Raw genomic sequence first — 18,385 nt, 5'->3', positions numbered from 1 at the left:
ATTGCAGCCCACGTCCCTGAGTGTAACGTGCGGTGCTCACCCGTATGGCTGGTAGCGTCGTCCTTGAGGATGCTTTTCTCCTCGTGGCAGTGCTGGTCCCTCTGTGCTGCTGAGCCTCCGGGCATCTGATGGGGCCAGGAGACCTGCAATCTCCTGCCCTGTGGTATCTGCTGCTGGGCCTGAAGTATCCCACAGCCGCGGACTCCGGTGTCCGGTTCTTTGTGTGCTCCAGCTGGGACGAGCTTTCTACAGCTCCAGTCCCTAGCTCCTCCCTCCTCAAAGTCCTAAACTCAACTCCTGACACTAAGACTCACTAACCCCGCCCCCAGATCCCAGTTGCCAAGGGGAGGCTAATCCCCTTGCGGGTCTGAAGCCAGGAAGTGTTGCATGTATTGTGTACCTGGCTAAAAGAACTCCTGCTTGCTTTCAGACATGGCATTACCTCTTTGGAGGGAAGCAATGCCACTGTGGCAACCAGACCCTTAGGGTGCCACACCTGCATGTTCATTGGCTCTGTAAAGAGCGTCAAACATGCAGGGCGGAGACCCGAGCTCCCGCCCGAGTAACCCGGAAATGCTCGGTGCTCGCCGAACATCCCAAGTAGCGTGATGCTCGGGCGAGTACCGAGCAGAGTCGAGCATGTTCGCTCAACACTAATTCTGATGAGTGATTCTGATTAATGATTCTGACGAGTGACTTTTACAACTGTAATAATAATAATAATAATAATAATAATAATAAAAAAAAATGTAACTATTCGCTGATGGGACTTGAACCCAAAATTATATGTCCAAAAGCCAGTGCAATAACCACTAAGCTATTAACTTAGTTGGAAAAGCCCTGGAGTTCTGTTTGGTTATATGATTTTCAGTGCAAACTTGTTTAAATCTCATTGGGACGTATGCACAGACTGCAAGCAAGCCAAATTCAAATGATGTTTGATTCTAATGTGTGAGTCTGATGTGTGTCTTCAAACATCAGAATTACAATGACTTTTATTCACCCTGTGAATCCGTGGAGTTTTTCAGATGGAAGATTTTGGACACTTACCCGTCAATTTGTCCTGAAGTAATTTTTTTAAGCTTCTTTTTGGTTGTTTCTTCTGATATCTTTTAGCAATGAGTCAGTTTTTGTTTATTTAGTTTTTTAAATGACCAACTCACTTCTTTAAGAAAACTCAAAAGGCTGAACATATGAGCAGTGAGTCGTCTTTGCAGTGCAGAGTATGAGTTCACTCTTTTTTTGCATGTATTTAGCACTTTTTCAGGTTAGTTACAGAGCAGTTCTGACAGGAAAAAATTAGATTCTCAGCATTGGCACCACCTACATCAGCTCCTCAGCACTGTCTCCACCAACATCAGATCCTCAACACTGGCTCCACCTTCATCAGCTCCTCAACACTGGCTCCACCTTCATCAGCTCCTCTCCATTGACCCCACCTACATCAGCTCCTCAACACTGGTTCCACCTACATCAGCTCGTCAGCACTGGCTCCACCTACATCAGCTTCTCCGCACTGGCACCACCTACATCAGTTCCTCAGCAATGGCACCACCTACATGAGCTCCTCAACACTGGCTCAACCTACATCAGCTCGTCAGCACTGGCTCAACCTACATCAGCTTCTCCGCACTGGCACCACCTACATCAGCTTCTCAGCACCGGCACCACCTACATCAGTTCCTCAGCAATGGCACCACCTACAAGAGCTCCTCAACACTGGCTCCACCTACATCAGCTCCTCAACATTGGCTCCACCTACATCAGCTCCATAGCACTGGCTCCACCTACTTCAGCTCCTCAGCACTGAACCCACCTACATCAGCTCCTCAACACTAGCTCCACCTACATCAGTTCAACAGCACTGGCTCCACCTACATCAGCTCAACAGCACTTGCTCCACCTACATCAGCTCCACAACACTGGCTCCATCTACGTCAGCTCCTCAGCACTGACCGCACCTACATCAGCTCCTCAGCACTGACCCTACCTACTTTAGCTCCTCAACACTGACCCCACCTACATCAGCTCCTTATCACTGGCGCAACATACATCAGCTCCTCAGCACTAACTCCACCTACTTCCACTCTTCAGCATTGGCACCATCTACATCAGCTTCTCAACACTGACCCCACCTACATCAGCTCCTCAGCACTGGCACCACCTACATCATGTCCTCAACACTGGCTCCACTTAAATCTGCTCCTCTGCACTGTTTCCACCTACATCAGCTCCTCATCACTGGCTCCACCTTCATCAGCTCCTCTCCACTGACCCCACCTACATCAGCTCCTCAACAGTGGCTCCACCTACATCAGCTCCTCAACACTGGCTCCACCTACATCAGCTTCTCAGCATTGGCACCACCTACATCAGTTCTTCAGCAATGGCACCACCTACATCAGCTCCTCAACATTGGCACCACCTACATCAGCTCCTCAGGACTGACCCCACCTACATCAGCTCCTCAACATTGGCTCCACCTACATCAGCTCCTCAGCACTGGCTCCACTTACTTCAGCTCCTCTGCACTGACCCCACCTACATCAGATCCTCAACACTGGCTCCACCTACATCAGCTCGTCAGCACTGGCTCCACCTACATCAGCTTCTCCACACTGGCACCACCTACATCAGTTCCTCAGCAATGGCACCACCTACATGAGCTCCTCAACACTGGCTCCACCTACATCAGCTCGTCAGCACTGGCTCAACCTACATCAGCTTCTCCGCACTGGCACCACCTACATCAGCTTCTCAGCACTGGCACCACCTACATCAGTTCCTCAGCAATGGCACCACCTACATGAGCTCCTCAACACTGGCTCCACCTACATCAGCTCCTCAACATTGGCTCCACCTACATCAGCTCCATAGCACTGGCTCCACCTACTTCAGCTCCTCAGCACTGAACCCACCTACATCAGCTCCTCAACACTAGCTCCACCTACATCAGTTCAACAGCACTGGCTCCACCTACATCAGCTCCACAACACTTGCTCCATCTACGTCAGCTCCTCAGCACTGACCCTACCTACTTTAGCTCCTCAGCACTGACCCCACCTACATGAGCTCCTTATCACTGGCACAACATACATCAGCTCCTTAGCACTGACTCCACCTACATAAGCTCCTCAGCACTGACTCCACCTACTTCCACTCTTCAGCATTGGCACCATCTACATCAGCTCCTCAACACTGACCCCACCTACATCAGCTGCTCAGCACTGGCACCACCTACATCATGTCCTCAACACTGGCTCCACTTAAATCTGCTCCTCTGCACTGTTTCCACCTACATCAGCTCCTCATCACTGGCTCCACCTTCATCAGCTCCTCTCCACTGACCCCACCTACATCAGCTCCTCAACAGTGGCTCCACCTACATCAGCTCCTCAACACTGGCTCCACCTACATCAGCTTCTCAGCACTGGCACCACCTACATCACTTCTTCAGCAATGGCACCACCTACATCAGCTCCTCAACACTGGCTCCACCTACATCAGCTCCTCAGCACTGACCCCACCTACATCAGCTCCTCAACATTGGCTCCACCTACATCAGCTCCTCAGCACTGGCTCCACTTACTTCAGCTCCTCAGCACTGACCCCACCTACATCAGATCCTCAAAACTGGCTCTACATACATCAGCTCTACAGCACTGGCTCCACCTACATCAGCTCCACAACACTGGCTCCACCTATGTCAGCTCCTCAGCACTGACCCCACCTACATCCGCTCCTCAGCACTGACCCCACCTACTTCAGCTACTCAGCATTGACCCCACCAACATCAGCTCCTTATCACTGGCACAACATACATCAGCTCCTTAGCACTGACTCCACCTACATCAGGTCCTCAGCACTGACTACAAATACTTCCACTCTTCAGCACTGGCACCATCTACATCAGCTCCTCAACACTGACCCCACCTACATCAGCTCCTCAGCACCGGCCCCTCCTACATCAGCTCCTTAGTAATGACTCCACCTACATCAGCTTCTCAGCACTGACCCCACCAGCATCAGCTCCACAGCACTGACTCCACCTATATCAGCTCTTCAGCAGTGGCAACACCTACATCAGCTCCTCAGCACTGACCTCACCTACATTAACTCCTTAGCACTGGCTCCTCCTACGTCAACTTCTCAACACTGACCCCTCCTACATCAACTCCTCAACACTGACCCCACCTACATCAACTCCTCAGCACTGGCTCCACCTACATCAGTCCCTCAGCACTGACCACACCTACATTAACTCCTCAGCAATGACCCCACCTACATCAGCTCCTCTGCACTGACCCCACCTACATAAGCTCTTCAGCACTGGCACCACCTACATCAGCTCCTGAGCTCTGGCTCCACCTACATCAGCTCGTCAGCACTGGCCCCCCCTACATCAACTCCTCAACACTGACCCCTCCTACATCAACTCCTCAGCACTGACCCCACCTACATCAGCTCCTCAGCACTGGCTCCACGTACATCAGCTCCTGAGCTCTGGCTCCACCTACATCAGCTTCTCAGCACTGACCCCACCAAAATCAGCTCCTCAGCACTGACCCCACCTACATCAGCTCCTCAGCATTGACCCCACCTACATCAGCTCTTCAGCACTTGCACCACCTACATCAGCTCCTCAGCACTTTCTCCACCTACATCAGCTCCTCACCACTGACCTAACCTACATTAACTCCTCAGCACTGGCCCCTCCAAAATCAACTCCTCAACCCTAATCCCACATAAATCAGCTACTCAGCACTGGCTCCACGTACATCAGCTCCTTAGCTCTGGCTCCACCTATATCAGCTCCTCAGCACTGGCCCTACCTACTTCAGCTCCTCTGCACTGACCCCAACTTCATCAGCTCCTCAGCACTGGCACCACCAACATCAGCTCCTCAGCACTGGCACCACCTACATAAGGTCCTCAGCACTGACCCCACATACATCAGTTCCTCAGCACTGGCACCACCTACATAAGGTCCTCAGCACTGACCCCACCTACATCAGCTCCTCAGCACCGGCCCCTCATACATCAGCTCCTTAGCAATGACTCCACCTATATCAGCTCCTCAGCACTGACCCCACCAGCATCAGTTCCTCAGCACTGACCCCACCTACATCAGCTCCTCAACACTGGCTCCACCTACATCAGCTCCTCATCACTGGCTCCCCCTACATAAAATCCTCAGCACTGGCTCCACCCACATCAGCTCCTTAATACTGGCACCACCTACATCAGCTCCTCAGCACTGGCTCCACCTACTTCAGCTCCTCAGCACTGACCCCACCTACATCAGCTCCCCAACACTGGCTCCACCTACATCAGCTCAACAGCATTGGCTCCACCTACATCAGCTTCACAAGACTGCCTCCACCTACGTCAGCTCCTCAGCACTGACCCCACCTACATCTGCTCCTCAGCACTGACCCCACCTACTTCAGCTCCTCAGCACTGACTCCACCAACATCAGCTCCTTATCACTGGCACAACATACATCAGCTCCTTAGCACTGACTCCACCTACATCAGGTCCTCAGCACTGACTCCACCTACTTCCACTCTTCAGCACTGGCACCATCTACATCAGCTCCTCAAAACTGACCCCACCTACATCAGCTCCTCAGCACTGGCACCACCTACATTAGCACCTCAGCACTGGCACCAGCTACATCAGCTCCTTAACACTGTCCCCACCTACATCAGCTCCTCAGCACTGGCCCCTCCTACATCATCTCCTTAGCACTGACCCCACCTACATCAGCTCCTCAGCACTTACCCCACCAGCATCAGTACCTCAGCACTGACCCCACCTACATCAGCTCCTCAACACTGGCTCCACCTACATCAGCTCCTCAGCACTGACTCCACCTACATAAGCTCCTCAGCACTGGCTCCACCCACATCATCTCCTCAACACTGGCACCACCAACATCAGCTTCTTAGGACTGGCTCCACCTAAATCAGCTCCTCAGCACTTGCAACACCTACATCAGCTCCTCAACACTGACTTCACCTACATCCACTCCTTAGCGCTGGCTCCAACTACATCCGCTCCTCAGCACTGACTCCACCTACATAAGCTCCTCCGGACTGACTCCACCTACATCCACTCATCAGCACTAGTACCACCTACATCAGCTCATCAGCACTGACCCCACCTACATCAGCTCTTCAGAACTGGCTCTGCCTACCGCAGCTCCTCAGCACTTTCTCCACCTACATCAGCTCCTCATCACTGACCCCACCTACATTAACTCCTCAGCACTGGCCCCACCTACATCAGCTTCTCAGCACTGACTCCACCAGTGTCAGCTCCTCAGCACTGGCTCCACCTACATCAGCTCCTCAACACTGGCACCACCTACATCAGCTCCTCAGCACTGATCCCACCTACATCAGCTCCTCAGCACTGACTCCACCAGTGTCAGCTCCTCAGCACTGGCTCCACCTATATCAGCTCCTCAACACTGGCATCACCTGCATCAGCTCCTCAACACTGGCACCACCTACAACAACTCCAGAGCACTGACCCCACCTACATCAGCTCCTCAGCACTGATCCCACCTACATCAGCTATTCAGCACTGGCACCACCTACATCAGCTCCTCAGCACTGACCCCACCTACATCAGCTCTTCAGAAATGGCTCCACCTACATCAGCTCCTCAGCAATTTCTCCACCTACATCAGCTCCTCAGCACTGACCCCACCTACATTAACTCCTCAGCCCTGGCCCCACCTACATCAGCTTCTCAGCACTGACTCCACCAGTATCAGCTCCTCAGCACTGGCTCCACTTACATCAGCTCCTCAACACTGGCATCACCTGCATCATCTCCTCAACACTGGCACCACCTACAACAGCTCCTCAGCACTGACCCCACCTACAGCCACTCCTCAACCCTGACCCTACCTACTTCAGCTCCTCAGCACTGACCCCACCAACATCAGCTCCTTATCACTGGCACAACATACATCAGCTCTTTAGCACTGACTCCACCTACCTCAGGTCCTCAGCACTGACTCCACCTACTTCCACTCTACAGCACTGGCACCATCTACATCAGCTTCTCAACACTGACCCCACCTACATCAGCTCCTCAGCACTGTTACCACCTACATCAGCTCCTCAGCACTGGCACCAGCTACATCAGCTCCTCAACACTGTCCCCACCTACATCAGCTCCTCAGCACTGACCAAACCTATATCAGCTCTTCAGCACTGGCACCACCTACATCAGCTCCTCAGCACTTTCTCCACCTACATCTGCTCCTCACCACTGACCTCACCTACATTAACTCCTCAGCACTGGCCCATCCTAAATCAACTCCTCAACCATAACCCCACATAATTCAGCTACTCAGCACTGGCTCCACGTACATCCGCTCCTCAGCTCTGGCTCCACCTATATCAGCTCCTCAGCACTGGCCCTACCTACTTCAGCTCCTCTGCACTGACCCCAACTACATCAGCTCCTCAGCACTGGCACCACCAACATCAGCTCCTCAGCACTGGCACCACCTACATAAGGTCCTCAGCACTGACCCCACCTACATCAGCTCCTCAGCACTAGCACCACCTACATCAGCTTCTCAGCACTAGCACCACCTACATCAGCTCCTCAACACTGGCTCCACCTACATCAGCTTCCCAGCACTAGCACCACCTACATCAACTCCTCAGCACTAGCACCACCTACATTAGCTCCTCAGCACTGACCCCACCTACATAAGCTCCTCAGCACTGGCTCCACCTAAATATTTTCTTAGCCCTGAGATCCCCTTTATCAGCTTCTCTGCTTTTCTTTTCTTTGCATTCTTTCTAATAAAGAACAGATTTAGTAGTTCTATCTTCACTCAAACCCTATTACCATTACATTCTTATATTCTCGTTCTTTCTTTTATCATTTTATGGGTGTTTTTGGGCAGGTTTATAACTGGTATTTCAGTTCTTGTTCTGACGGACTAAAACAGATTTACGGGTAATGAAACACAAACTAAAGAACTTATGGAGATGAATTCTATATATAAAATATATTAGCTTAAATATAGAATTGATAATAATGCTTAAGGGAATGACAGAGGCTGTATATGATCATATATAATACTAGATATTGAACCCCTTCTACGCCCGGGTGGCGAGCATTTTTATTGGTACATGCACACACCGCACTATCCTGCGCCATTTGTTTTAAAGACGTCTGTGAATTCGCATATACAGTGTCTTCAATAAAATGGCGCCGCAGTGTGGTATGCATAAGTGCTGACTCCAGTGCCTCACTGCGCAGGCGCCACCCATCCCGTCCAGCATATATAAGATGTACTGAGAACACATGGGGTGTACTCACTTATTCTGAGCACTGTATATATAATGTTCTGAGAATACAGGGGGTGTACTCACTTATGCTGATCACTGTATATATAATGTACTGAGAATACAGGGGGTGTACTCTCGCTGAGTACTGTATATATAATGTACTGAGAATACAGGGGGTGTACTCACTTATGCTGAGCACTGTATATATAATGTACTGAGAATACAGGGGGTGTACTCTCGCTGAGCACTGTATATATAATGTGCTGAGAATACAGGGGGTGTACTCACTTAAACTGAGCGCTGTATGTATAACGTACTGGGAATACGGGAGGTGTACTCACTTATGCTGAGAGCTGTATGTACAACGTACTGAGAATACAGGGGGGTGTACTGACTTATGCTGAGCACTGTATGTATAACGTACTGAGAATACGGGAGGTGTACTCACTTATGCTGAGAGCTGTATGTACAACGTACTGAGAATACAGGAGGGTGTACTCACTTATGCTGAACGCTGTATGTATAACGAATTGACAATACAGGGGGTGTACTCACTTACGCTGAGCACTGTATGTATAACGTACTGAGAATACAGGGGGGTGTACTCACTTATGCTGAGCGCTGTATATATAACGTACTGAGAGGACATGGGGGTGTACTGACTTATGCTGAACGCTGTATATATAATGTACTGTGAATACAGGGGGGTGTACTTACTTAAGCTGAATGCTGTATGTATAACATACTGAGAATACAGTTGGGTGTACTGACTTATGCTGAATCCTGTATAAATAACGTAATGAGAATACAGGGGGGTGTACTTACTTATGCTGAACGCTGTATGTATAACGAATTGAAAATACAGTGGGTGTACTCACTTACGCTGAGCACTGTATATATAACGTACTGAGAATACAGGGGGGTGTACTTACTTATGCTGAAAGCTATATGTATATATATATATATATATATATATATATATATATAACTATAACGTACAGAGAATGCAGGTGGTGTACTTACTTATGCTGAACGCTGTATATATAACGTGCTGAGAATACAGGGGGTGTACTGACTTATGCTGAACGCTGTATGTACAGCGTACTGAGAATACAGGGGGTGTACTTATTTATGCTAAATGCTGTATGTATAACGTACTGAGAATACAGGGGGGTGTAATGACTTATGCTGAATGCTGTATATATGATGTACTGAGAATATAGGGGGGTGTACTGACTTATGCTGAACGCTGTATATATAATGTACTGAGAATACAGGGGGATGTACTTACTTATGATGAACGCTGTATGTATAACGTACTGAGAATACAGGGGGTGTACTCACTTATGCTGAGCGCGGTATGTATAAAGTACTGAGAATACAGGGGGTTGTACTCACTTATGCTGAGCGCTGTATGTATAACGTACTGAGAATACAGGGGGGTGTACTCACTTATGCTGAGCGCTGTATGCATAACGTACTAAGAATACGGTGGGTGTACTCACTTATGCTGAGCACTGTATGTATAACGTACTGAGAATACAGGGGATGTACTCACTTACGCTGAGCGCTGTATGTATAACGTACTGAGAATACAGGGGGGTGTACTGACTTTTGATGAGCGCTGTTTGTATAACGTACTGAGAATACAGGGGGGTGTACTCACTTTTGATGAGCGCTGTATGCATAACGTACTGAGAATACAGGGGGTGTACTCACTTATGCTGAGCACTGTATATATAACGTACTGAGAATACCGGGGGGTGTACCCACTTATGCTGAGCTCTGTATATATAACGTACTGAGAATACCGGGGGGTGTACTCACTTATGCTGAGCACTGTATATATAACATACTGAGAATACAAGGGGGTGTACTCACTTATGCTGAGCACTGTATATATAACATACTGAGAATACAGGGGGGTGTACTCACTTATGCTGAAAATGTATATATAATGTACTGAGAATACAGGGGGTGTACTCACTTATGCTGAGCGCTGTATATATAACGTACTGAGAATACATGGGGTGTACTTACTTATGCTGAGCACTGTATATATCACGTACTGAGAATACAGGGGGGTGTACTCACTTATGCTGAGCACTGTATATAACTCGCCCCCTGGGCCGTGGGGCACGCGGAACCGGGCGATAGGGAAACGATGGGGGTAGTAGTGGCGGCCCAGTCCCGCGGCTCAGGGTGGTCAGGCCAATGGTAGCCTGCTACGTGCTTTAGATAATGTCCGACTACGCCACCCGTGGATTGCGGTTATTAGGAACCACCGCTGCAAGGCAGTCAGCTGGGGCTGATGATGTGTGCAGCTGGGATGGTGTGACTCCGCATGGGAAGAGTGCAGCCCCAGGGCAGTGTAGTGGATGGTGGGAGTGATGGTAGTGAGAGTCTCGGTACTGGTAGTGCTGGAGGCGCGAAGGAGCACAGAGACAACAAATTACAGTCCATGGTCTTTACTCCCAGTTAGTTTCCAAGTCACTTCAGCTGGCAATGACTGCCCGAGCCGTTCTGCGTCCACCAGGTGTGGGGCTCGGCCAACTCCCAGGCAGTTCAGGAATATGGCACAGGACCCCCTTTTATCCTTTCTCTGGCCTGCCTCACCAGTGACCCACTTTTGTCCAGCTGCCGCGGACCTGTGCGGTTAAACGTGGGCCCCGTCCTCCGCTGTCCTATATGGTGCCTTCCTAGCAGGTTTGATGAGGTGTCGCACCAATATATGATCACGACGACCGGTCTTTGGCTGAGGGTAGTTTCTCCTCCACCAACTTGGGATCCGGTACCCTTAATCTGCCCGACCCTTCACCCTGGAATCTCGTGGGTTCTTAGGGTCCCTTCCACCTTCTTGTTCCTGAGCCCTTCTTTTTCTCTGTCTCTCCTCCGTCTTTCCTGTTCCTTATTCTCCTCCCTCTCTCGTGGAGCTGGGCTCAGGTGGCACCACAGCTCCCCTTCACCTCCTCCTCGGCCTCTCACTAGGCCCTCCTGGAGTAGAGCTCCTACAGAGCCTCTACTCCCTGTCTTCTCCTCTCTGGACTGAACCTAGACCTAAGATGGTGCCCACCTTTTATACCTCCCTCTGACAATGAGCCCAGGTGACCAGCAACCAATGGGCTCCTACCTACGCTCAGAAACCGCCCCCTATCTTCTCCTACAGCACTGGGTGTTCCACCCCCCTTCCCCACTCCAGGCAGGGACATGGTCGGTCGTGCCTGCACTTCTGTCTAGTGGGAGCACCGTTGAGCTTCCCCTTGGAAATGGGGTGTGTGTGCTGCATGCAGCTAACTGAGCCCTGGTCCACACTCCATCCTTACCTGGGAGTGGAATATCACACCTCTGGTCTGAGGTGCAATACCCCTGTAGCGGTCGAGCCCTCGGGGCGCTACATATATATAACGTACTGAGAATACCGGGGGGTGTACTCACTTATGCTGAGCGCTGTATATATAGCGAACTGAGAATACAGGGGGGTGTACTCACTTATGTAGAGCACTGTATATATAACGTACTGAGAATACCGGGGGGTGTACTCACTTTTGCTGAGCGCTGTATATATAACGTACTGAGAATACAGGGGGGTGTACTCACTTATGCTGAGCACTGTATATATAACGTACTGAGAATACCGGGGGGTGTACTCACTTATGCTGAGCGCTGTATATATAACGTACTGAGAATACAGGGGGGTGTACTCACTTATGCTGAGCACTGTATATATAACATACTGATAATACCGGGGGCTGTACTCACTTTTGCTGAGCGCTGTATATATAATGTACTGAGAGTACAGGGGGGTGTACTCACTTATGCTGAGCGCTGTATATATAATGTACTGAGAGTACAGGGGGGTGTACTCACTTATGCTGAGCACTGTATATACAGTATAACGTACTGAGAATATAGGGGGGTGTACTCACTTATGCTGAGCACTGTATATATAACGTACTGAGATTACAGGGGGGTGTACTGACTTATGCTGAGCACTGTATATATAACGTACTGAGAATATAGGGGTGTGTACTCACTTATGCTGAGCGCTGTTTGTATAATGTACTGACAGTACAGGGGGGTGTACTGACTTATGCTGAGCGCTGTATATATAATGTACTGAGAATACAGGGGTTGTACTCACTTATGCTGAGCGCTGTTTGTATAATGTACTGACAGTACAGGGGGGTGTATTGACTTATGCTGAGCGCTGTTTGTATAATGCACTGATAATATAGGGGGGTGTACTGACTTATGCTGAGCGCTGTATGTATAATGTACTGAGAATACAGGGGGGTGTACTGACTTATGCTGAGCGCTGTATGTATAATGTACTGAGAATACAGGGGGGTGTACTCACTTATGCTGAGCGCTGTTTGTATAATGCACTGATAATACAGGAGTGTACTCATGAATGTGTCTCTCTCTTCCTCTCTCTCTTGTCCTGCACATATTGTCGTGGTGGTGCCGCACTGAGCATGCTCGGTGTATCGAGGCTTCAGACAGAGACGCGCATCCCTGGTTATATTATAGATAACGCTTCTCACCTCTGCGTGCTTCCAGGTTATGGACTCGGGATTCATGTAAAGCTCTTGGCCACTGTCAGCCCATGGTGTATAATGTCCTACTTCAATATTTTGTACAACCTTCAGACCGGCATTATGTGTAAATATCCAGTTTGTTATCTGGTATGTATGCACAGCTTCCCCTTCTTCATTAAAGTAATATGTAGGTTTCATGGGATCCTCTGAATTCTTCATCATTTGTATGTAGCGCTGTAACTTCCGTGTGTATTGTAGAAATCCGGGTGTGGATTTGTCTTGATATTTGTCTTTTATAAATAAGAACATTTCATGTAGAGCTTTAGCCAGAACTTCTACTGCGTAATACAATCTCGGAGAAAATCCTGATGAGAGGTAATTCCTTAAACTTGGCATAGTAAGCTCAGTTGAAACATTACATTCGTCAGATGTCCAATTGAGTGAAACATAGGTATCTGTATCTCTCTTTCCTTTTATCGAATCTAATACTTTCCACAACTTTTCATCTTGAGTTATAATGAAAAATTTCCTGTAGTTTTTCACAAGGTCTTCCACACCTGGAAAAGCTTGTGATGAAATGTCCACTACTAGACTTCCATTCAATAATGGAAATTCTGAATCTTGAATTAAATAATTGGACACCCAAAAAGGTGGAAAAATAAAAGTTTTGTCAATAAACAGAAATTTTAAGATGAATATTAAATGAATCCCATAAGAGTAGCTCCCACAAATTATAAGGATACTGACTCGTGGATGCTTCAAAATCAGTAAGATATTATCAAAATATGTAATGATGTTAAGTTTGATGGTGAAGGCCACACAGATCCCATGTTCTCTCATGTATTTTGTAAGTATCTGCAGTTCATTCTCTCCAATATCATCATCTGATACTAAAATCCCAACCCAGGTCCAGCCAAAATGCTTCAACAGTTTGGTGATTACCATATTCTGGATGTGGTGATTTTGCACTTTTCGAAAAACATGTGGATAGAGGTGTCTATCAGATAATGAGTGATCGGTGGCTCCATAGCTGATCTGCAAAATATGAAAAAACATGTTGTGGTGACTAGTGTTGAGCATTCCGATATTGAAATATCGGGTATCGGCCGATATTCGCGGTATCGGAATTCCGATACTCAGTTCCGATACTTTTAGAATATCTGATATCGGAATCAGAAGTTCCCATAATGCAATGAGCCAGTTTCATTTTATTCAGCCAATGAGGATCCTAAGAAGTGTGGGCACATCCTGTTAGGCATGTAGGAATGTTAACTAATGGCATGGCTGTGATTGGCTGCTGAAATGATGTCATGATGCACTATAAAAGCCGCCGCCGCCATTTTGAGCTCACTCTGCTGTGAATTCAGTTAGGGATAGGACGCTGTTGTTCTGAGGGACAGTTTTAGCTACCTATTTGCTCTATTCTGCTTTACCCAGGCTACTTTATAAATCGCTGTGCCTTGCAGCGCTAGTGCACAGTTCTCTGTGCTGTTCACCGCTGTCTGCGAGGTCTCTGTGTGTGAGTGCAGCTCACCCTGTAGTGTGTGCTTCAGCCAAGTCCGGTTGTAGTGCGCTCAACGTGCGTCACTGCCTCATACATTGTCCTTTTTTGCAAATTGATCATTTTTCCTGATTTCTCCTATTAGTGTGGTGGTTCCATCCGTATCCAGCTACATTCGTTCCAAACACACTATATAGGAGTAGATAGAGGAGCCTTTCTGCAGCCTTGTGCCCTGCAGCCACAGCCAGATTAGTATTAGCCTTTTTTGTGGCCTCATCTATTGCATTGTAAGTTACCTTCCTGCATTGTAATAGCTATAAAAAGTTTGTGATACTATCGGTATTACATCTTTAGGCACATCCAGTGTCTTTTTGTGACAAAAAAAACTAAATAAAGTTGACCAAACACTCCACTTTACAGTTGTGTAGGCCACATTAGCTGATATTAAAGTCTAGTCCACACTTTATAAAATTAGTGTTTCTTATACCTGTTAGCAGCTGTTCAGGAATAAGCACACTAAGCCCTTTTCTGCCTATCTTTATCAGTCTACAAAGATGAAGAAGGCAGGGAGTAAGGCATTTGGTCGTGGGCATGGGCGTGGGTGTGGACTTTCTGCAGGGAGAGGACGTGAGGATTCTGTGCCTGCAGGAAGAGGATGTGGGGATTCTGTGCCTGCTGCAGGCACCAGTGACTCAGCATCCCCCAATTTTACCAGGGAACATTCCTTTATGGGCAGCTTTGTAGGAGCTAGCTGTACCCCACTGCTGCGGGAGGACCAAATTGAAGCCGTTGTCGGATGGATGGCAGCAAACGCATCGACTTCAATTAGTTCCAGATCCTCTCAGGTCCTGAGCACTGAAGAGCACCCATCTGTCTCTTCACCACCTGCCAAATTGCCCAGGCAGTCAGAGAGCCCTGGACAGGAGCCATCTCTACTTCTGTTCTCTGAATCTCTTGGCTTAGAAAGAGGGGGCCTGCCAAGCAGAATTCGAGAATTTGAAGAAGACGTAGTATGCAGTGATGTGCAACTGTTTTGTCTCTCTGAATCTGAAGAGGAGGGTGGGCGAGTGCCTATGGTCAGCAGCACACCTCAGTACGCATCTGATGATGAGACTCAGGTGCCACTTTCTGGTGTGTACTGTGCTGTCAAGATTACCCAGGAGAAGCAGTAGTTTGAAGAGGGTGGTGTAGATGATGAGGTCCTTGACCCATCATGGAGTAAGTGACAGGAAGGTGGTGGGAGCAGGTCTGAGGAAGAGATTCCCCAAACGGCCCCAAAAGGAGGGAGAGGGAGGGGGCAGACTTGGTTGCCTCTAGCCTCCACTTCGGCACCCATTAGGAGCATGGTTCTTCCAAAACCCAAAGCGGGCACTCCCAAGACTTGCAGTGCTTGGTCCTCTTTTGACACAGTTGCAGATGACATTTGCTTGTCAAATGCAAGCTGTGTAATCAGAAGGTGAAAAGAGGGAAAAGTGTCAGCAACCCCAATACCACAAATATGTGAAAACATGTGCGGACCAAGCACGTGGTGTAGTTACAAAGACACACTGAAGACCTAGGCCAACCTACAGCGCCACCTACCACCTCTTCAGCTCATGTTGTAGCCTCTTCCTCCAGCTCACTCACAGCTGGTTCAGCTTCCTCACAGGATCGCCATGGAAGAACCTCGGGCACTGTTGTAGAGATACACAGTGTCATTCCACCCACAGCACCACATTCCTGTCATCCTCACACTCCCAGGCCAATCTACAGCCATCGTTAACACAGGCATGGGAGAAAAGGAGCCCATACTCGGCAAACCACCCCCGAGCACAGGCTCTGAATGCTGGCATTGCAAAACTACTGGCCCTTGAAATGCTATCATTCAGGCTGGTGGAGACTGACTCGTTCTGTAACTTGATGGCATTGGCAGTCCCACAATACAACGTGCCCTGCCGCTTTTATTTCAGCAGGGAAGCCGTCCCTGCCCTGCAACAGCATGTGGAGGGAAAAATTAAACATGCGCTACAAAAAGCCATCAGTAGCAAGGTCCAACTCCAAGGATTGCAGGAATCCAGTCTGTACACATTGACTCCTCTTCATACTCCAGTTCCTCTGAATCAGCGCTGCAGGAGCCGTCACCTTTTACCTCCACATCGACCCGTGAATGGCTACCTGTTATGATGACCATTATGAGCACAGCCGTGGCCAAACGTCAACAGGCCGTATTAAAATTAATTTCTTTGGGGAATCGAAGCCACACAGCGCAGGAGCTCTGAAATGCCATCAAGCAGCAGAGCGACGTGTGGTTTGTGCCAGAGAATCTCCAGCCAGGCATGGTAGTGTGTGACAATTGCTGAAATCTGGTGGCAGCTCTGGGTCTAGGCAACCTCACTCACATCCCATGTCTGGCACATGTGCTCAACTTGGTCGTGCAGAGTTTTTTGAGGGACTATCCGCACTGCTGCACAAGGTCCACATAGAGTGCGCTCACTTGCGGCGTTCCAGCATCGCAAGATCACGCATTGCAGCTCTGCAGCGCCGATTACGTCTTCCGGAACATCGCATCATATGTGACCTACCCACCAGGTGGAATTCAACGTTACATATGTTGGAGAAGTTGTGTGAGTAGCAGGCAGCAGTAATGGAGTACCAGCTACAGCAGGCGCAAACAAGTCGCAGTGTGCGCAGTTCACACTTCATCACCACTGAGTGGGCCTCTATGAAGGACATTTACCACTTTTTGCGTGCCTTCGATTATTCCACACGGATGGCAAGTGCAGATGATGCACTAGTCAGCATGACTAACCCCCTTATCTGCCTGCTTGAAAAAACACTGCAAGAACTAAGGGAGAAGGTTTTGGAAGAGGTGGAGGATGAGGAGTCACAAATGCCTTCTGCTTCTGTACAGTCTGCGCAACGTGATTCATAACAAGGGCCTAGGCAGGCGACACTTTGTGAGGAGGATGAGGAGGAGTCAATGGAGGATGAAGACATCTGTCCAGAGGAGGGAGGTACACAATGCTCTAGTAGTCAGTATCTAGAGCGAGGGTGGGGTGATGCAGAGCAGGCAGAGATCACGCCTCAAGCAGGGGACAGCGTTTCTTGGCCAGTTGGCAGTCTGCAGCACATGGTTGATTTCATGCTGCAGTGCCTGAGAAACGACCACCGCATCGCCCACATTCTCAACACGGCTGATTATTGGGTGTCCAACCTCCTAGATCCTCTCTACCGGGACAACTTACAAAGCCTCATAACACCGTTGAACCGGGAGCGTAAAATGCGGGAGTACCAAGACGCACTGGTGCATTCCATCATGTTCTCCATTCCAACGGAGAGCAGTGCTGCTAGTGCTTTACAAAGCAGCTCAGTGCGTCGAGGCAGTGGAGGAAGCTCTGCACAAAGAGGGAGCAGAAGCAGCACCTCAGCACAAGGCAAGACCAGTATGGCCCAAATGTGGCAAAGTTTTGTGTCCCCGTCGCCACAAATGTCTACACCATCACAGACGGCTCCAGTCAGCAGGAGGCAACGTTTCCGTCAGATGATGACAGACTACATGCCTTGCCCTCTCAGTGTACTCCCAGACAGCTCTTCTCCCTTCAATTTTTGGGTCTGTAAGCTGGATACATGGCCAGAGCTTAGCCAGTATGCATTGGAGGTGCTAGTTTGACCTGTTGCTAGTGTATTATCCGAACGCGTCTTTAGTGCCGCAGGTGGTGTACTAACATACCATCGCATGCGACTATCCTCCGATAACGTTGACCGGCTTACTTTTCTCAAAATGAACAAGGCTTGGATCTTGCATGAATTTGCCAGTCCTCTTCCAGAATAAATAATTGGTTGGCAACAGTATCCAGGTCTCCTGTTTTGTTCATGTTTCTACCACCTGAACTGTAATCCCTGAGCTCCAACATCGTCAGTTGCTGCTCAGAAGTGCGGTCTGCACAGTCAATGCTTGATCCAGTGTTATTGGGGTTCAGTAAGGTCAGCTGATCCCCAGATGTGTGTCCGGAAAATTCTCCTGCTCTGTCCACATCCACTCT

At 48.9% G+C, this 18,385-nt stretch overlaps 1 protein-coding gene across 1 annotated transcript in view; it reads right to left on the bottom strand.

The window, feature by feature from the left end:
- Window positions 1-18,385, bottom strand: part of LOC141231836 (vomeronasal type-2 receptor 26-like) — a 229,324-nt gene that overhangs the window by 59,544 nt on the left and 151,395 nt on the right. The window contains exon 3 of the mRNA XM_073667758.1: window positions 12,869-13,897. Within this exon, the coding sequence (XP_073523859.1) occupies window positions 12,869-13,897 (1,029 nt within the window). The remainder of the gene's footprint in view (window positions 1-12,868; window positions 13,898-18,385) is intronic.

This window comes from Phyllobates terribilis, unplaced genomic scaffold (assembly GCF_046119375.1).
Source record: "Phyllobates terribilis strain yellow unplaced genomic scaffold, ASM4611937v1 Scaffold_1__5_contigs__length_1240528914, whole genome shotgun sequence".
NCBI classification, from domain to species: domain Eukaryota; kingdom Metazoa; phylum Chordata; class Amphibia; order Anura; family Dendrobatidae; genus Phyllobates; species Phyllobates terribilis.
This window is presented reverse-complemented; position numbering and strand designations above follow the sequence as displayed.